Genomic DNA, 20179 nt, shown 5'->3' with positions numbered 1-20179 from the left:
ATATCGACGGAAGATGTTGAACCTTGTTTCAACCCGTTGAAATGGAAAGTCTTATCGAAAAGAACAAACATGTATTATCTTTATTCAACAAAAATTCACATATTTTAATTCGGCAAACTTTCTTCTAAAATAACCTTATTTAAGTACAGATAAAATTATGCCTAAAATTTATATATATCCAAAAATATGTCATCAATAAAAATATCGCATAAACAAGTTATAAAAAATGTAAAAGCAAATTAGATCTAAGAAATGTTTGAAAGAGAAAAATTACTAAATACAATATACTAACAAACTACACAAATATCTCGAAAGTTGATATCAAACTATCCTACCACTAGTAACTGTTTTAGAACAATATTTTTTACACAAAACTTAGCCCAACAACGTAATATTTTCTGGGGTAGTACTAACTTACCTAAATGACGATAAAAAGGGAGCAGGAATGTTCCATTAATAAAGATTCTTGGAATTTTCACATCAATTTAGTGAGTACTTCAAAAGTGCCACAGCAGAAAAATGCTTTAAAAATACATTTTAAGACTACAAATACATAGAACAGAAAATCGGTTTTCTTTCACTTACTTACATAATAATATGCACAATATTCTGACACCAGTCGTTTGCAATCAAATCTACATTTTCTTGTGCGGCGTTTTTTCTGTTACAGTATATTCACATATATAAACATTTAAAAATAAATATACAGTTCAACATTCAAATCATTTATGCCCGGGTTGTATTACTTGAAGTTAAGGAATGTTCCGTTATAATGCTTTTTCTTGATAGCGCCTGCAAAACAACCGGGATTAATTCCGTTTTAAACTAAACTTTGCCGTTTTTTCATCACATACCTTTACTTGTGGATGGTTCCAAATCACTGTCCGAATGAGAATGATCTGCTAGAATATTTACTCCGGAATCGCCACTATCATCTGACATTCCAGCTGAAAAAGTTTGAAATAAAACCATTCATCTCCCTCTTATTCACTTTTTGCAACTGTTGAGGTTTTCCATATTTTAAGTCGTCGTGGAAAAGAATGCCTTTCTGGTGTTTGACAAGCACGAGTGCCGTACATCTTCAGAAATGGTTTGCTCCCGAGTGGGAAGAAATTCTTTTCCACGACGATCTAAAGCCTGATGAAAATTATAATGTTCTAAGAAATAATTTTACAATGTTTTCATATCACAGTTTTTTTACCTTTGGGTAAGAGCTTGTTGGGAATGGGCAGTTCATGCGGATCGGGAGCCAAAGTAGGTGGTTGTGCCAAATTCCAAGGGGTATCGCTAAAAAGTAAATAACGAGCCGGAGAAATTAGAGATTTCGACATTTCATGTAGAGTACGGTCCATAGTTAGTGGCATGTCAATGAAGAAATTCTGAAACATTTCATAAAATATATGTAGGTTTTCCTACAACACGAATATTAGTTCAACAAGAAAACAAATTTTCAACAAACACTCTAAACCCAACTAGACTAATTGTTGAATTAAGTCTCTGTTGCAGCCAATACAGAATCGTTCGCATGAAATAGTTAGAAAGTGGATATTTGATCGTTTGGTAATTTTTAAGATACTAACAATTTTTTATCCCGAAACCATCAGATTAATTATATCCACAAGTGACTTACCATCTGCTCCTGACTAAGTTTGGACGGGCTGTTCCACCACAACGTTGATCCCTGCAATGAAAATATTCAATCACTCAAATAATATAATTCCGCATTTTTAGTCTATAAGTATTACTGTTAATGTGGATTATTTAATGTTATTGTTGACTTAAAAAATGCGTATATAATTCAAATGCTATTACAAAAACTGTGGTGCCCCATCAATCAGAGGAAGTTCAGTTAAAAGATAGACAAGAAGAAGATTATTAACTTTTTCAAGATTTTGACAAACTTGTTTCATAAAAAAAAACACAGGTTTATTAGTACTTCTGTTCCATGCGAGAGATTATTTTCCAAAGCGGGTGCCATCATAAACGAGCCAAGTACTAGACTTAGTAAAAAGCATACGCTAAAAATTATTCTTAAATGTTGTCATTTTTAAATGAAAATGAGCTTTTTCGGATGCAAAGGGTATATTTTATTTAAACCATTCGATTTTATAATCAGTTTTTTTCCCTTTCAGTATTTACTTAAGACTTAAGAGATTTTTAGTTTGCCAACGCTAAGAATTATTTCTTCTTACTAAACTAATTCATTATTTATCATAACTATTTCTACCATCATCATCATCATTATTGCGCTTTTTTAATGAAAAATTTCAAAAGTAACATGTTACATTTCTTGAACATTTTGTATGCTACTTCATGTTGTGTTTGAGTTCTCATTGGTAAAGATGAACACCAAACACAAGAGCAACAAATTTCCACAATACGCTATTAGGACTAGAGTACAAATAAATTAATAATCAGAAGACGCCACCTTGCAAGCGCAGTAATTTCTACAATGGTTTGTAAAACAAGTTTCCCGAAAACAACTTTTGCGTAAAGGAATAAAATACAAAACTGAGTAAATACTTACAGGCGATGGTGGTGTATCAGGCTTAGGAGGAGTGTATTTCTTTACAGCACCTTGTTCCTGGTCTGACGACCCACTTAATATGTCGCTCCATTGATTGTTAATGTTCAGTTGCTGTTCAGCTTCCGAATTGTTGTTGTGATACTTAAATGCTATGTATTCTGAAAAGAAAAATGCCTTAGATCTCAACGCCTTGACAGGCAAGTTAAGTAGTACCTTCTAAATTTCGATTCGGTACCACAATGCTGTTCTTTTTGCTGCCTCGAACATAAAACAATAGATTGAACCGATTGTAGAATTCATTTACTGAGTTGATGTTAAAGCTAGACAACTTCATGGGTTTTCCGTAGGATTCCTCATATAACTGCTCCAGTTTGTTGTACTCCACTGATCCGCCGTGATTGCAAATAACGCAGTAGATTTGAGCGGCCAGTACGTATAGCGAGGTCAATGATATGTAGTCAATGTTGTGCATTGACGAGAGCTGAAATCCATTTTTTTATTGTATTGAAAACTGTATCATTTGAGGCATTTACCGAAACAACATTGGCGATTTTCCTAAGATCCTCAGTGGTAAAATTGTTGCCATAGCATTGCCGATACTCGTTCCTGAATGAAACTAAATTCTTTACGTGAGGCGGGACTAGTAACATTGCCCAACAGCGCACTCTTAGAACACTTTGCGAGGTATCCATTTCAACAGGGCGTAGTAATGAACCAGCATTACTATGGATCACCTGGAGGAAGATTGAAAATCTATAAATTACCCAGATTTTAATAGAGAAACCTACCTGCACGTATTCTGAAAGATTACTGACGAGTTCTTCCAACGACTCGCATTGGTAGATTTGAGGGTTGAGCGGGTAGCCGTACTGTTTGAAGTAAAGCATGGGCAATTCATCCAACTTCAAGCCGCCGCCACAAGTGTTTCGAATCATCCGCAGCACTTGTGCGCTGAGAATCTTCAGGGACTGCTGCAGGGTGAGACTGATGGTTCTTTCTCCGTCCGGTAGCTCTTTTATCTAGATGAAAAATACAGGGCATGAACAACTCGTTGAACTTCATTTGCTATATCAGTGGTTGCGCTTCAGTATTCACATTCAACAGCACAAACATGTTCGTACAAGTGATTACCTCTACCACATCGGGAATAGCTTCGAAAAGCTCGATCAATTTAGTGAAGCCATAATCAGATACTTTGCATTGATGGCCAAAATGGTGGTGGTAGGACGGTACGAATTTATTAAAAAACATTGTTGAATATGGAGTGTGCCTTAATAGATTTATCACCTGCAAATTTGCAAACCAATTACAGCTTAATATAGTGGCACAGTTTGTATTATTGATATCTCAAAACTGATTGTTTTCATCAAACCACTTACTTCATTAGCGAATTCTTTAGTTTTCGCTATTTCCACCGCGGTTTGCTCCCTTTTCGGTACGGAAATGTAAATGTTCTCGTTCTCCTTTGTGATGACGATAGTGTTTTCCGGAACCTCGCAGAGCAAATCGTCCAAAGTACATAATCCATACTCGACAGGATTGAAGGGTTTGTTCAGCGTTCTCTCGTAGGCAGCAGCGAATTCGGTAAACGCGATCTGTTTATTGGGTTGAACTTTGAGAACGCGCAGAAGATCTGATATGAAGCGACGCATTTGACTAGAATGGGTCAGGGTTATAACTCGTCTAGAGCCATCACCCATAATCTAAAATAGAAAGTAAGTGCTACGTTACTCTGAAATCCTCCTTCAATTATCAAATAGCTTGTATATGCTCAAAAGTGTTTTAAGTCGCCTCTATCCATTTACTTACTTGGACAACATGAGAGATCGCTTCAAACAGATCTAAGAGTTTGGTGTATCCGTAATCCGCAACTCGACATTGTCTCCCGAAATGATGATGATAAGCAGGAATGAATTTGGTGAGTAAAATCTGGCATTTGTCGAGGTTTTTCAGCAAATCTACAACCTCGCGGCATAACAGGCTCACATTTGAAGCCAACGATGGCGCTACTGCTTTTAAAACGTTTTCTATAAACAAAACAGATTCAGACATTAATGATAAATGTGTTTATAAAAAGGTGAAACGAAATACAGCAAATTTAGTTACCTTCAGTATGTTCTTCATTTTCTTTCACCTCATGCTGAATCACCTTAATGCTCTTGTTCGGACCGACTAGTTTTATTTCAACACCCGGAACACACGTAATCAGATGCTCCAAAGGAACTCCACTGTCCGCAACCGGCAAAGGGTCCTCAAACACTTGATCGTAACATGTTTCAAAACTGAAACCCACAGTTTAGTTTCATTGAATCGCCATATATTTTTTTAATTCAGTTTACCTGATCAAAGGCATCGACCCGAAGTGAATATTTAACAAAGTCATCAGTTTTGCGGTGAAAAGTGATAAGGAAATCAAAACGTTCGGAACGATGGAAAAATTCAGTTCACACCAACCAAATGTTTGCATACTCTTAGGGCAATGGATCACACACTGAGGAATCATTGGCTGGAAATAAAAAAAATGCGTTTTTAGCAGGCCAGAAATTGGTAATCGCAAGTTTTTTCGAAGCAGAATGGCTTATCGCAAAGAAGACTATGAAATAGATATTTCCCAATTGTTGAAGGCAATTTGCTATTTTTCCATTGAATTATAAAAGACGATTTATTTACCTGCGACAAGTTGTAGGAAGGATCAACTTTGATAGCTTCCTCAGTAAGTGATATGACTCTCGATCCCCTTTCATCACTTATACAAACTACGTTTTTTAGCTTGTTCACTTCCGAAATAGACACTGTACAGTGATACCTAGATTCGAGCAGCTCCATGAATTTGAAGAGATGCATGCTCTTATTGGGAGCATCCTGACAACAATTAAACATGCAATAATCGGCTAATCGACAGATGAACTGGGTTTCACACTTACTTGCAAAACACTGATAACCATGACTTTCAGTTGTTCAGGATCAGGAGAATCGTCCTGTTCGTAAGCGATAATAATGCGCTTGTGGCCCAGCTTTTGCCTATGCAATTGCGAAATTATGAACTGCGCTTCCTGCTGGCTTCTAACTCGTAGATGTGCTACTGGTGTGCCATCGCTTTGCATTACAATGTTCAGGTGTAATACCTGTAAGAAAATCATTCACATGGTGCTTTTACGACGAATCTGGCTCTTACCATGACGTATTTCATAATCATATTAGTGAGCAGTCTTTTAAGTTCCTTAACATCTATGGTAGCATCTAAGTTAGTTATAGTTAAATCTACTGGTTGGGTACCCTGAGTATTTCTGCTGATTTCGCTAGATATATAGCCCTAATGAATAGAAAAATGACCTGATATATTAAGCCAGTAGAACGGATTAAAGTAGCATACTTTTCCATCGCTATCGCTAAACTCTGAGCTGCCACTAGCCTGTGAGCGATAATAAGGAGAAAGGGCACAAGCACCCTGTTGATCCTGTGGAGAATTATGTTTGCTAGACATAGACCGTCTGATTTGCGTTTGGTCGTAACTCAACTCCATCGGCGATACGCACGAGCCAGAAAAAGAAGAACCTGATCTCAATATGGGCCTAAAGTTCGGATGCCCTAGTCGATCCATAGAAATTGGCGGTTTGCGCTTATTGATTGGTGTAAAATCCTGAAAATTGCCAGCATTTAAACCATTCAGTTGAAACAAAAGATGCGAAACTCACCTGCCGTTTCTTTGGCGGATTCGAATACGGATATGCATTTGTCGATCGATTTTCGAGACCAGGTGGCGGCGGCACAGCGCTATTAATTTGTGGAAAAACTTCATTTTTTTCTAAGTTGAAACGGGTGCTAGTACTACTTCCTTGTTGCGCCTGAGGGAATAGGTCCGACTTTTTTTCTCTTTGCCCTTAAATTGAGAATAGAGGACATATTTTCATCATAGTTCAGTTCACAGTCAATAAAAAACAAGCCCGAATTAAACTCGAGTGTATAAGAAATAGCTTAATGAAATCTTAGATGCTTTTATACATGATTTGCAGGACATTTTTTGTATTCAGCTTCAACAGTACCGCTGACACAGTCACGTCTTTGAATAATTTTCAACAAAAAGACATTTATGTTTTCCTGCAATCGGATTTTACATTTTCCATATAAAACCCCTTGTGTAATGGCAAATTGGAACTAGACTAGATAAAAAGTGAAACTGGCATGCTTACCAGTGTAACTTCTCACGGACGGTGCGAGTACACTAATCTTTTGCCCAAATACATCTTCACCTTGAATGCGTTTATGAGCTCTGAAAACGAAAACACTTTGAATTGATTTCACTGGAAACAAATCTGATTTTCTTATAAGTTGAGACGGCAGTCCATTACAATGTCATGCCCGTAAACTATTTGATGAAAAAATTTGTAAAATGTGTGTGTGTATGTGAATTAACCACGAAACCAGGAAAAATCTAGCAAATTGCTGCGTTTCAAGTTACATTTGATAAAACAATCAAAAGCTGCGGTTCAAGTCGTTCTCAATTTCGATTGATTCCATAAAACGCTGGAACTTCAAAAAAATCAGCTGGGGACAATTTCTGTTAAGCCTACCTATTGTTCTTATCATACGGTTTGAAACTTCCCATAATTTATTCAGGAAACACTAAATTGGAATTTAACACACCGAAATATTGAAGTGAATTCAGTGAAACAAACGGAGCATTTTAACGTGGTAGTACCATGCACATGACTGTAAATCTGCTGCTTTTTTCTATGTATTATAAAAAAGTAGACAGCCTACATTTCGTTTAGGAATGTTGATATTATTAGGTTTCAATCGTGAATTTGTATTTGATAGATTAAGCGGGTGGTTTAAAAATGGTAAAAGATCTTCCTAAAAATTAAACAACAAACATATTCTTCAAAAGCAATCAAACTCTTCTTAGTCTGACGTACTAACAATATCGATTACTGACCTTAGGGCTAAATCAAAGTTTCCAAATCGGAAACAAGCAATCCCCTTCTCGTTTAGAAACTCGACACATTTGCCTCCGCAGTTGTTCGTTAAAAATCCTAGTCGGTTTTTCACTTTTCTTTGGTCAATATTCTTTGGCAAATTGTGAATAGTCAAATAGAAGTAAGTGTGGGAATTCTGCAAAATACTTAATTTCTAAGTCTATTTTACAAGTAGCAAAAATAGTACCTACTGCGGTTTTTCGCTGCGAAGTGGACGGAACACATTGAATTAAATTTGTAAATATATAGTGGTCATTCGCGCTCAAAATCAAAGCATCCGATACGTTTACGTTGTGGACGAGAATTACTCGTATTTTCTTTCGATACCTAGTGAAATAAATTATTCTAGGTGCTATCAAGACTTGAATTTGGGAGGAAAACCTGCACATTTGTACAAGTAATACCTTTAAATAATGGGTTTAATAACAACATTTGACTCCTACCAAGTGTGTTTAATATATAAAATAAATATACAAATTTATTTACATTTGAACAAATAGTAAACGCGCCTTTCTGTCAAAAGAATTAGCTAAAAATGTACCTTAAATCGAATAAATCCGCAGCGAAATTTATATCACCAGTAATTAACAGTATAGCTGAAGGAGCAGGATGGACATCGGAAAACCGCCTCAATGATTGTCTCAATTTATCATCAGCCGCATTCTTTGAGGTTGAAGAAACGTGAATCAAATTGACCTAAAACGATTGCAACATGCTAAGATAATTATCCAAGATACTTCGTATGTGAAGTAATTCATTGTGCTTTTCCTAAGTTAATGCTCCAAAGTTTTCCTTAAAAATATCTAGGGAAAGTGATTGGAGAGCGGGAAGTTTTTTAAAATATATTCATACGTGTTGAAAAAATTCATCATTTCGTATTTTAAACTTAAATTTGAACACGTAAAATTGAAGTATTGTATTCATTGAATTGAATACAAGGTGTTTTATAGGAAAACGGCATTATTCGAACCATGTATTCTACGTCTGAAAATAATGCACCAAAACGCCTTGAATACATTTCTGAAAAGTTTTAAAAAATAGGGCTCCTAAGCTTGGTGGGAGGCTCCCAAAAAACACACATAGCAAGCAAATAGCATGTTTACCTGAGAATCGTGCAATTCTTGCATAATTAGTGGCTGCTCCTTTTTAACATCACATACAACCATAAATTCAGATTCGCGATAATCTTTTAAAAACACCCCTCGGATCTTTTCTACAATTGCAGCGGCGCTTTTCTGTTTTGGCACTCCCACATTTTCGATGTCCCAAAATATCCCCATGGGCGGCATTTTGTTCACAAAGCCGGTTTTTTTTCGGTACTTTTTGCAAGTGGGTTCCGAATCTACAATTTGTCTTTTATGGAGAATTGTCAAAAATGTAGATTTTCGCTGGATTTTACCCATTAAACAGCGATATACGCAAAAACAAACCATAGAAGCAGTTGGGGAAGGAGCGACTGAATAATATTTAAACTTTCTTTTATTGATTGTTTTTGTTTGTGTCGCTGTTGCATCTTATGTTTGAGAATCAAGCTGTAGTAATTGAAGGCTCCTGAGAGACTCCCGAGCAAGTAAAAAGCTCCATTTGAAGCCTCAAGGCTGATTTACTTAGACAAACACCTACCTGGCTGACTACAAGTTGTAGAGCTTTCATCTGAATGGGGTAAGGATTGAAACGAATTGAATGAATTGTTAGCGCTTAAAGCTCGCCTGGGCGTAAATTTGAGCTTCCGTCTAGCCCCTGTGCAGTCAGATAAATTGAGACGCTCAAAATATATGGGGTCCAATTCATTGGAGTCTGAAGATCCAGCTTCTGAAGCCATTGTTCCTACCTAAAGTCTAACCCTAAAATTTACTGAACTTTCACATATTTCCGAATGGGCTTCGTAGATTCATCTTGGGAAGGAAATTAAAAGTGCGTTGATTTTAATTATTCGAATAAATATTGTCAACTTCACTCACTAAATACATCAAACTCTTGGCTTTGTTTTGATAAATAAGTGTGAAGTACTCAGCATAGATAAAGACAAGTAGGTTCTCAGCTTCAATGTATGACGTTATATGTGAGATCTTTAACATGTGCGCGATAGCTGATATTTTTCGTGTAATAAAATTCATATGTTCTCGCAATAAATTACCACTACTAAACCTCTAGTTTTGAACATAGAGTAAATAAAATAATCAATTATTTTATTTCCTCTTAGGGTTTGAAGCAAATAAAAGGCAAAATAGCCTTAAAGTTCGTCATTTAATTTAATCTTCTATTACTGGTATTAAACTCATCACTATAATTATTGATGATGATAATGATGTTATGATTATACCTATTTATGATTTCCTCAACAGAACTCCAGAACTCAACAAACAAACGTTTTAAATTTTCTAAACAGTTTCTAATCTAAAAAGGTTACATTCCGAAGAAATAATTTCTTCCCTAAATTCCTCAAAAATTAATACACATGTTTCAAAGTCCATTGAAATCTACCCTGTTCGATTACTCGATTTTACCCCTAATGACTGAGCTAAAAAAATTTAAGTTATGTTAGAAGAATGTTAGAATTTGACATATTTAATTACAGTTTTGCACCATTGTGTCGGATCAGTCGATTGCTTAATGGTGAATAAGAAAGACGTTGACATTATTTGCTACCAGATTTTCAGATTTTGGGCTTTCCGTGTGAATACTTGGCAATATTCTGAAAACTAAAGTTTTCCTTCGTCGTTTAGTGAACTTTTCCAGACCGGAAGAGCGATTTTATCAAGGAAAAATGATTTTTTAAATTGCAAACCATCTGACGTTTATTGTCAACTGGAGCGGCGAATGGATATTTGTGAGCGTGAAGGTCATTTGAGGTTGAGTTTTTTAAAGGATTTGATGACCACTCAAGCAGCCGTATGGTAAGTGCTATAGTAAAAAAATATAAACTAATTAAAAAATATATGAGTTGGCAAACTTTTTTCATCTCCTAAAAAAAGTCAAAAGTTGTAAAAATTATAATTTAATTTTTCGAGCCTGACTTCAAACTGAAGCATTTGAACTTTGCACATCCAAAGCGCAATTAACTTTTCAATTAAGTGCAAAATAGCAATTATTGGCAGAGCCAAACCCCATCCTAATCCGACACTTCCAACCATCAGTCTTATTCCTAAAAGCCACTTTGAGCAAACAGGGAATAACAACAGAAACAAGCAATAACAAATATAACAAAAATGATTTATTTTGAATTTATAAATTCACGGTTTTAAAAAGTAAACAGGAGATCCAATATTAACAAAACATGTTTCAAGTTGACTGCGTATAGATTTTTCCTATAAAACTTGCTCACAAAATTACCGCTGAGATGATAGTTCTATGTTAAAAGGCACTTGAATCTTCAAAAGAAAACAAATTCTTAAATATATTTTTACAACCGAGTTTTGAATATTTTTAGACACTAAACAAAAAATTATATTATCATTAATCATAAGGGTATGTCAATATTTGTTGCCCTACCCACAGGCCGGTGAAAGTAGCTACAAATTTTCGAGCAATTTCACATTTTCCTGCTAAAATCACCGCGCTATATTTATGCTCGTTTTCAACACACCCTTATGCGCTAATGCAATATAATGAAATAAATAACACTAGTTGACTAAAATATTATAAATCTAAACCTAGAATGCTTATTAAGGCCAAGACTTTGTACTATCTTTCAAATAAACATGTTTGAACTTAAAATAAATTGAAAAGTTTTGCCTCCTGCATAAAGCAACATCAACTAGAACAAACTCTTGGAATTCAACTGCAGTTGCTTGTTAGAGAGAGGAAATAATCCCTTAAAGGAAGGCTTCAACAAACCAAAATTAGATAAAGCCTACATCATCTAAAAAGTTATAGTTAATTCTAAACAACTTGTTTTAGTAACAAGCCGCTACTGTGGACTAGTAATTCCTTTGAAACGATAAAACTAATTGCTCTGCATTCCGACTTATATAAAATATGTTATATTAAAATATTTACATCGCTTTAAGTACAAATTCGGTGTACTACGAAATACATCAGATGCTTAATCATAAAAATAATACAATATTTTGCATGTGCAATACCAGCGTTATAATTATCAATTTATTGTTTGCACTGAATCATAAGCACTCCACTTTCAGTGAGATTATAAATAATGAAATTAAAATTTTACAAAAGTACCTGAGTGTTTCGTTCGTTGATTATATTGCTGACTAGTTTGCGAAAAAATTGATCTCCTAATCAGTCAGGCGCTTTTATCCAAATTTGACTTGATTTTTCGGTTTTGTCGAATTTATCTAGTGAATTACTTCTTCAGTAAATTGAATATTTACTTAAAATAGAATTTACCTCGACCCAAAGTTTAAAAAATTAAAATGCTTAAATGAAATCGCGTTAGTCGATAGCAACCCCCCTTTTACCTTAGTATTTGCTTCATTTAATCCGAGCAACGTAAATTATTTACCAAAATCCATGTAAAACTGTATTCATATTAACACAGTAGTTTTTTCTTTATATTGAAATAATCGTTAACGTTGAAGTTAACTCGTTATTATTAAAGCCATTTAAATAATTAGGTTCTTTGGTGTCGATCTTTTAAACTAAATGCCTATACCTATGAAAAAATCCAATAAAAAAGTAATATCGATATTCACAAAGAAAAGAATGCCTCACAGATGGTCGAAGAAGATCAGAAATAGAAATATTAAATACTATATATAGAAGATCAGAAATAGAATTGAAATATAATACCGACATTATAAAACTGGTGGATCAACGATTTGTAAAAAGACTTGGGAGAAAGATGGCAATTAGTATAAAATAAATTTAACTTAACTTAACCTAAAGAGATTTTTTAATGAAGAAAATCCCATTAGAATAAGGCGTTTTTTACTTAATAGCATTTTAATCATTATCATCCATCTTAAGATTAGAATCTTAAAACCGTTCCGAAAAGAGCGCAAATTATCTGTTCTCGTCATGATGTAACTTCCCATGAACCCTGAACCTGTAAAGACATGTATAGTTAGGATTGCCATGATTGGATAGAATCCGGATCTCAATCATATCAAACACTTGACTGTCTTTTTCCACTAGGAAGAACTGTAGAGTATCGCCGTCATACTCATATCTGTAAGAACCGAGCAAAACAGGCTCCCGATCGTTTTCAATCTTCAAGCCGTATACTTCGAAATCTTTGGGCGCCGAGTCAATTTTGCCCTCTGGGAGCAAAAGTCTGGAGATATGCTCCATAGAAAACGCGTCGATTTTCACGTTGCCCGATAACTTCAACACTACGAAACCCGGAAAGTTTTGGAAAGCCCAACAATCTCCGGGAGCTATGGTTGGTTTGATGATTGTTCTTGGGGAATTCGTCAAATGCCATAATGGGATTCCTAAGACCGAAACCACGGCTTTACCGTGATAATACGCCTCAGTACACCTAGTGCTCACTATCTGCCCACCCATGCTTTCCATTGCGTAGTCCACTAAGCCGGTTCGATCGGCATCGTATATTGTCAACGCTTCTTTCACTATCTTTTTAACGAAATTTTCATCGGTAAGTCCGAGTACGTTTTCGCTGCTGACTTTAATCGACTCCGCAGGCTTTTTGTTAATTTCCACTAATTTATCTGCTACTTTCTCCATCAAGGTGTGGCTGTTGGATTCGACGACACTAGCTAGTTTAGAGTCCATAGAAGCAGTCAAGTTGCCCAAGTGATATTGCAGGTCTTGCTTGGCAAGGAACAGGGATTGAAGCCAGGAATTTAATCCAGTTTGGTTCTGCAAAAACTCGGGGCTGTTAAGCAAATCAGTCACAATTCGCAACACGTAGCCATCCACGTTGATTACTGGGCGTTTCTCGCAACATTCCTTCATGCTGAAAGACAGTCTGGCGTACTCTTCACTCCGAAGCTTATTATTCATCACGATGTCTTCCTTCATATTATTAATTTCCTTCAGCAGACTGTTCACAAGAACTTGCTGCTTGCTCAGAAGTTCTTCGTTCCATTTCCCGCTTTCCGAACTTGAAGTTTTCACAGTATCTCCACCCCGCTCGTTGCTGCAATAATTGTTCACCTCGTTAACGAAAGTAGGACTATTGATAATATTTTTCACTAGTTCTTCGGTATTCATCTGCGAATGTTCAGCATTCAAGTTCAGAGAGTTCTTCACAGCAAAAGCAATTGTTTCCAGCTGTTCTTTTGTTAATCCACTCGCAATATCACTGGCACTGGGCGGCTGTACATAGACTTTTTCGATGATTTTAACAATTTTTTCATTTGAATCAGCGGTTTTAGCTGCACCGCTTTCACCTTCATGAAACGAATTAAAGCCGGGTTTGCTGTTGAAAACATCAACGAGCCCACTCACGTCCGTTTGGCGTTCAATCCGAGTTAATTTGTCTTCGCTGTTGATCCAGAAGTGATCGAGTAGAGATTTTGATGTATTAATAGTATAATTGGTTAGTGTTCCATAGATAACACTACCAAGACTGGGCAGCAACCAAAGACCTGAAATCAAGAGGATGGTAGTGAAGGACTGATCAGAAATGGTGGTCAGACTTCAAGTAAATACATTCTTGGGTTAATTTGTTATTCAGATTTCATTAATAATGATACAGGAAGCAATTATCGGGTCTTCCTGCAAGCACCAATGAAATAGGCGTTTTTGATTCAAGCAAAGCTACGTTAATATGTGAAAAGACATGAGAATAACTTGCAGACGAAACGGAATAAGATAAAGATTGAAATTCGACCCTTGCCATCTCGCAACCACCAAATCTGTTCATAGAATTAGGTAAGAGAAACGCATGTAATTTAAGCACACTTTATTAGCCACAAACACCATGTATAATGCATAAAACTATGTTAACAGCTGAATAAAACTGGGGATTTGTACGAACAGTGATATAAACTAATTAATCTAATCGCTTAAAATAAAGAACAAGGTATTAAGTAGCTATGATATTGTACCGTGGATGGCCGAGTATCAAACTCCTTACGCTTCCAACTTTTACTAACTCGGTATCGCTTTAAATACGGAACAGGAACAAACTAACTTCTAAATTAACGTCAACTTCTCAAACAATAACAAACAAACGGAAAACTCGGTCTTCCGACTCGCGGGGCTTAAGCTGCTTTTTTTCTGCTGATTTTCTCCATTTCGATTTCGTCAATTTGTTGAAAAAACCCAAGCATCATGTCCGATGAAGAAGTTCAAAGCAAAGCTCCAGCCAAGTGAGGCCGCAAGCCAGCAGCAGCTAAGAAGGATGTTGTAAAGAATGGAGATGGAGATGCGCCTCCACCAACCAAGCGAGGAAGAGGAAGACCAAAGGGGGCTGGTGTGAAGAAAGCCGAAGCCAAATCCAATGGCACTAAGGCAGCGTCAGCAAAGAGCCGCCGAGGTAGATCGAAAAAGGTGGAGAAGAAAGAAGAAAGCTCCGCTGAAGAAGAGGAGAAGTCCAGTGCCAACGAGGAAGAGGAGGATGATGATTAAAAATCATCATTGTTTCTAATTATTTGGAACGTTTACTAAAGACTGCAAACTAATAACGATTAGTCTAATCTAAAATAATTCCGTTTTGTTTTATCCAGTTTACCAACCCCAGAAATGTTTTTTTTTCGATTTCTGTTCTTTCATATCAGGGTACATTTTCAGTGTCATCCCAGTGCTTTGAAGAGATTCCATAGTGTTAGATAATATTGGTTTTAAAGAAGCTGTTCCTTGGATGAATCCTGATTTTTTGTATATATTCTAGCGGGTGTAATAAATGCATTGGAGTTAAAAAAATTAGTTTTCTCCAGGTAACCCTGGTAATGGGGCCCCCATTTACGCAGCCCCATACCATCAATTTCAATCCCCCCATTCCAAACGTGAGTACCCCAGGCCATTTCCGTTACAATATATAGCAATAATTAATTTTTTTTTAAAATAGTACATTCTATTTAAGCACAGAGTTTACGGTAAAAGTTTAACTTGGAAACAAAAATTAATCGAAAAGATAAACACACACTGAACATTTCAGTAGAGAATATCAAAGTAAATATAAAAAACTGCTAAACGAATATTTAAAAAACATTAAGATATCTATAAATACATATAAATAAAACATATTACTATAAATTGACTGTAAAAGGTCAAGTGAATAATTAATGTTAATCTATGAATTCGGAAAAGTAGAAAGACTGTCTCAAAAAACACATCTGGTAATAAAGCTAAAGCAACTGCAGCAGTGCCCGATATCCAGTGATGACCTTATCGACTCATGCAACGTAAATCGAAGTGAAAAAGTTAAAGCTAACGCACAACATGAGACAGTAGTAGTAACTAAGTAGCGCTCTTAGATTTAAAAAACTGAAATAGAGATTCAGTGATCGAATTAAAGTAATCGACCGTCAATTTTCCACAGTATGGGTGGCAGGGGAGGGCAAGGGTCGATTCGTTAAGTAAATACAAGTATATACCTGAAAAGGAAAGTGCAATAACAAACAAGTTGCTAACAAAAATATATGTAAAGTCCAAAATTTCCATTTTTTAAATGAATTAAATGTGCGTTATTTTAAAAACCAGTCAGAAAAGCAATAGACAAAACAATAACTTTTTCTACAGATGTTTACTTTATTTGCAACCATTTAGAATTTTTCTAAAATTAATTTAACTGGCGAGTTTTCTCTCGTTAGTTTATTAAAACGCTGTAAATTTGAGGTTTCTTTATAAAAAGTTTTGCAATTTTAATTCGTATTAAATACAGGATAATTTCCTGATGAAAATTATCGTGTGTTGAAAAAAGTTACTTTAGCCTTGAATCAAAATAGTTTGCTGACTTTTTGAGAAACATTGTATACAAAAGAAAATATCAATATTTGACTGTTGCTTGTAAGTCCAAATACAACTTTTTTTGAAGAATAACTGTTTTTCTTCAATTTAACAGTAAAAATGTTCCCATGTATTACTTACTAACTTAACCATTATTGTCGATTCAAGCGATTCATAGTTTTTTATTTAAAAACCCGCACAGAGAATGTAGCGGTTAGTTATTTGAACTTCTAAAGTTTGTGGCAAAAGTTTCTAAACAAATGGCAGAACTTCTGTAATTCTTTGTGAATATGAAGGTGAGTGGTTCAAAGCAAGAAAATGTTTGGAAGGTAATCATGATCATTTAATTGCACCAAATTGCATTTTAAATCGTTACTCAGCTTATTCCAAGGACCATAACTGGCAAAGTTTTAATAAAGCAAACAGTTACTTACCCCCAAAGATCAAAAGCGGTAGCAGACACAAAATGAGCAAATTTCGGGTTTTGTTTGTGGATATTGTCTTCCAGAGCAGATACGTATCCCATAACATCACCGTGCTAGCCACTCGATGAATTCGCGAAAATATGCTAATTTGCGTCTTGTAGAAGTAACGGAATATTGTTGAGATGGTTGTAAAAATTGAGAAAAAGACAAGTGTGATTATCTCTTTAAACGATCTTCTGGTTGTTCTCCGCCTGGAATAGACATTATTAGGTGAACAATTTGAACGTTTTGCTTTCATAATTTACAAACCTATGGATGTAAAAATCATCTGAACTTTGATTGGCCAATTTGGTGTTTGTGTGTTCAATACGACTACCGTTGAATACCGACCCGATATAGTCGGTGTTGGTGTTTTTGTGAGCCACATTTCCTGAATATAATGATTCAGACGACTGGAACGATGAATAATCTTGACTGGACCCATCCAAGGAATGGATAGTTTTTCGTGACATATTAGGCATAGCCACTACACCAGGGGCTATTTCTACTCTGTCCTTAGAGTACTGGGAGTAAGTCCAGTCGGTTTTGGGATAAACACTGAAAATAATCCAATTACTATTAGTGTGACATCAGTCAGTAGCAATTAATCCCAATAAAAACCGTCGATAAATTACAAGTTAATTCAATTGTATATAAATGTAAATCAAGCTGTTGTACGTTATCTATCAAACTGTCTAAATAATCACGTCTGCAGGGTACGAACGCACAGGAATTTTGAAAGAATCTATTTCTTGTTGAAGGAGGGCCAAAGTAGAGATAATTTATTTCGATAAAATTTATTATTTCTCATAAGGTAAACATGGCTTTGATATTGAAATAAATATTGTAAATGTACCAAATAGCCCAAGTAGTGCAGGCCCGGATTTGTTAGATTCTTCAGTTTACAAAACAAATTTTCTAAGAATTAAACAAGTTTAGTCTACTTACTCCCAATACCGACCGCTCTTTCTATACAACTCTAAAGCAGGCATGTCGCTTTCATTGGCAAAACTTCTGGCATCCTCCACAAGCTGATTTTGCTCGTTCTGCTTAATTGTTCTGCTGGAACTTACTTCGTTATCTCCATCTTCCGAGGAGTAATCCGAGGTTCTGAAGATGCGACTACGTAGCGATCTTCCGGATTTCGAGCCCTTTTTGTTGCTGGCGCTTTCAGCCACATGTTCTCTAGCCGTGTTAACTTCATCTGTAGAACTTGAGGCATTTTTGTTTGATCTGTAATTTGAAAAGTAATTGGTGATGCCATTTAAATTTAAATCTATCTAATTTCGCAATGTTTTGCCACACATTCAAATGCTGCCATAATCACGCATATCTAAATTAAAGCAAATGTCTAAGAATAGTTTCCCGGTAAACAAACGGTAATATTTAATTTATGGACCGCGCTTTACCTGATCACGTCATCAATGTGAAGGATTATTTAGGAGAAAGCTGATCAGTTCAAGATCAAAGTCAATACCAGAATTAGTGTTCAAAAAATTATTAAGTGTTTAAAGTGTAAAAAAGTGTAACATTGTAAAATGCTACTATGGCAAATTAAATTTGCCAAACAAAAAATTGTTTTTCTTAATTTAAAACATTTTTAATACTCACTGAATGATATGAGTTGTTCGTCTAGTCGTCCGAATTACTGTCTTTCCTACGTTATTTCCAGCAATAATCTCGTCCTTGCTAAATGCCTCTTGTGTGGTAAAAGGAGTCCTTGACCTGGACCTGCTGGATCGCAAATCCATTCCGCTCATCTTTGCCGTTCTCTAACAAGTACATTAACTTTTAAGAACTTAAAAAACGACTTTAGGACGAGGTTTTTTTTGCAATGCCTTCTCTTATTATAAATTTTAAGAGGATAAACCAGGGTGATCCGTACCGATTTACTTTGGCTTAGAGACAATAATCAACTTAGAGCCTATGAAAATTGGGCTGGAGTGAAAATAACTTGGATACTTGTTGTCAAACATACATTAAAGACTCATCAGGGCGGCTAATGCATTGAATAATTGTATAGTAATGATAGAACATACAAATTTAAATTGATTTCTCTGAAAGATTACTCGTATTGATATATCAAGTATAAATCTGAAAATTGTGTAAACAAATAAAGCAGGAATTGATACTGATTGGAGCTAATTGAGAATAGATAGAGATTCCTCTGATAAATCGAAGATTAGCTAAGAAACAATTTTTTTTCTCGTTTCTAATTGAATTAAATTTTCTGGGCTCATTAATGTTTACTCTTTTGCTTTTTCATTGTTAGGTACTGTAATGCATCAATTAATTGGCGTTTTTTTCTCTATTGCGTTGTTATTTAAAATTAATAAATTTATGGCATTTTGCCATAATTGCATTAATAAATACATAAGTAATGAATGATCATAAAAAATAATGAAAATGCAGAAGTAATAAATGAATACACTTTCAATTAATTTTTATTAAATATTGTCGGTATTAGTCGGACGAAAAATTCACTACATTTTTAGGTTTTATTAGTATGAATCGTGTGGTTGATCTTATACTTAAAAGGTCCAAAAAAAATTTAATTTGCAATTGAGTTAAATTTAATGAAAAATCTTGCAAATGAATAAAAACATATTCAATGAAGCGACCGATAGAAATTGAAAAAAATGAGGAATTTTGAACGAACGTAGATACGAAGAGGCAAACAAATTTACTTAAGAAAATAAATTCAGCGAAAATTGTTTAAGGCAGTTTAACTCCAAAAAAGAATCGTCTATCGTCTTACACTGAGAGACTGAATTGTGCCCCAAAGAACACCTAGAATGTTTACTTAGCCTATACGTTTAAACCACAGTTCAGAACATGCTAATATTTGAAATGCTAATGCACAAGCCTTGTTGTACCCTTCTAATTAAAGCCGTTTAATTAAATATTGCAGAATTGCTTGCTTTACCCTCTTAAATCAACACTACTACTTACACCAATAAATTGACTAAAATAGCACTATCCCCTCAAAGGAAAATGTTTAAAAATAACCAAATTATTTTTAGTACCATTTCGAGATTAAAAATAACGGCCACTTTTGGTCGTTATTCGAACGCGAAGGCTTTATCGTTAAAAATTGTTGATATTTTTACCAATGATGGCTAGTTGGTAACTAACCTATATTCTTACCTAATTTTCTGGGGTAATTGCTTGTAAAACTGATCGTAGGCACTGAACTAGATACATACGATACACTGCGAGTTTATTAAAACAAAAAGTCCATCTTAAGGTCTTTCGATTGAATCACGGATTAGGTAAATAAACACTCACTACAAGCTCACCATATCGCCGTCACTCAACGTGTGTAAAAACGGTGACGTCAGGCGTATTTTTGTCAAAATCGTCTTCTTTCTCTCTTCAGTGTAACAGAATGA

General features: G+C 35.3%; 2 protein-coding genes across 6 annotated transcripts; both read right to left on the bottom strand.

Moving 5' to 3' along the window:
- Nucleotides 1–56: 56 nt before the first annotated feature.
- LOC109536688 (meiosis regulator and mRNA stability factor 1) lies at nt 57–9525 on the bottom strand. Of its 4 annotated transcripts, XM_048663566.1 has the most exons (25): nt 9127–9523; nt 8903–8959; nt 8607–8845; nt 8045–8199; nt 7695–7830; nt 7464–7639; nt 6718–6797; nt 6223–6407; nt 5901–6167; nt 5703–5840; nt 5452–5652; nt 5198–5389; nt 4867–5033; nt 4634–4809; nt 4337–4554; nt 3907–4230; nt 3659–3814; nt 3316–3546; nt 3061–3261; nt 2741–3008; nt 2528–2685; nt 1631–1681; nt 1202–1379; nt 855–947; nt 57–792 (listed from the first exon to the last, which is right to left on the bottom strand). In XM_048663566.1, exons 1-25 carry the CDS (start codon nt 9323–9325, stop codon nt 743–745), a joined length of 4296 nt encoding a protein of 1431 aa, XP_048519523.1. In that variant the 5' UTR covers nt 9326–9523; the 3' UTR covers nt 57–742. The 4 variants fall into 4 exon arrangements, with proteins under 4 accessions (XP_048519523.1, XP_048519524.1, XP_019758563.2 ...); XM_048663567.1 differs by lacking the exon at nt 3659–3814 and having other exon boundaries at nt 9127–9524; XM_019903004.2 differs by lacking the exon at nt 8903–8959 and having other exon boundaries at nt 9127–9522.
- Nucleotides 9526–10783: 1258 nt separating this feature from the next.
- Nucleotides 10784–20119, bottom strand: LOC109536663 (klaroid protein). 2 transcript variants are annotated; one of them, XM_019902976.2, is made up of 6 exons: nt 19935–20119; nt 18399–18559; nt 17736–18020; nt 17058–17345; nt 16758–16999; nt 10784–14018 (listed from the first exon to the last, which is right to left on the bottom strand). In XM_019902976.2, the coding sequence occupies exons 2-6, from the start codon at nt 18545–18547 to the stop codon at nt 12469–12471; spliced, it is 2514 nt and encodes an 837-aa protein (XP_019758535.2). In that variant the 5' UTR covers nt 18548–18559; nt 19935–20119; the 3' UTR covers nt 10784–12468. The 2 variants fall into 2 exon arrangements, with proteins under 2 accessions (XP_019758535.2, XP_019758536.2); XM_019902977.2 differs by lacking the exon at nt 19935–20119 and adding an exon at nt 19714–19743.
- Nucleotides 20120–20179: the final 60 nt, after the last annotated feature.

The sequence above is a fragment of the Dendroctonus ponderosae genome, unplaced genomic scaffold (assembly GCF_020466585.1).
Source record: "Dendroctonus ponderosae isolate FM_Combo_2020 unplaced genomic scaffold, Dpon_F_20191213v2 Dpon_F_20191213_2, whole genome shotgun sequence".
Lineage (NCBI taxonomy): Eukaryota > Metazoa > Arthropoda > Insecta > Coleoptera > Curculionidae > Dendroctonus > Dendroctonus ponderosae.
This window is presented reverse-complemented; position numbering and strand designations above follow the sequence as displayed.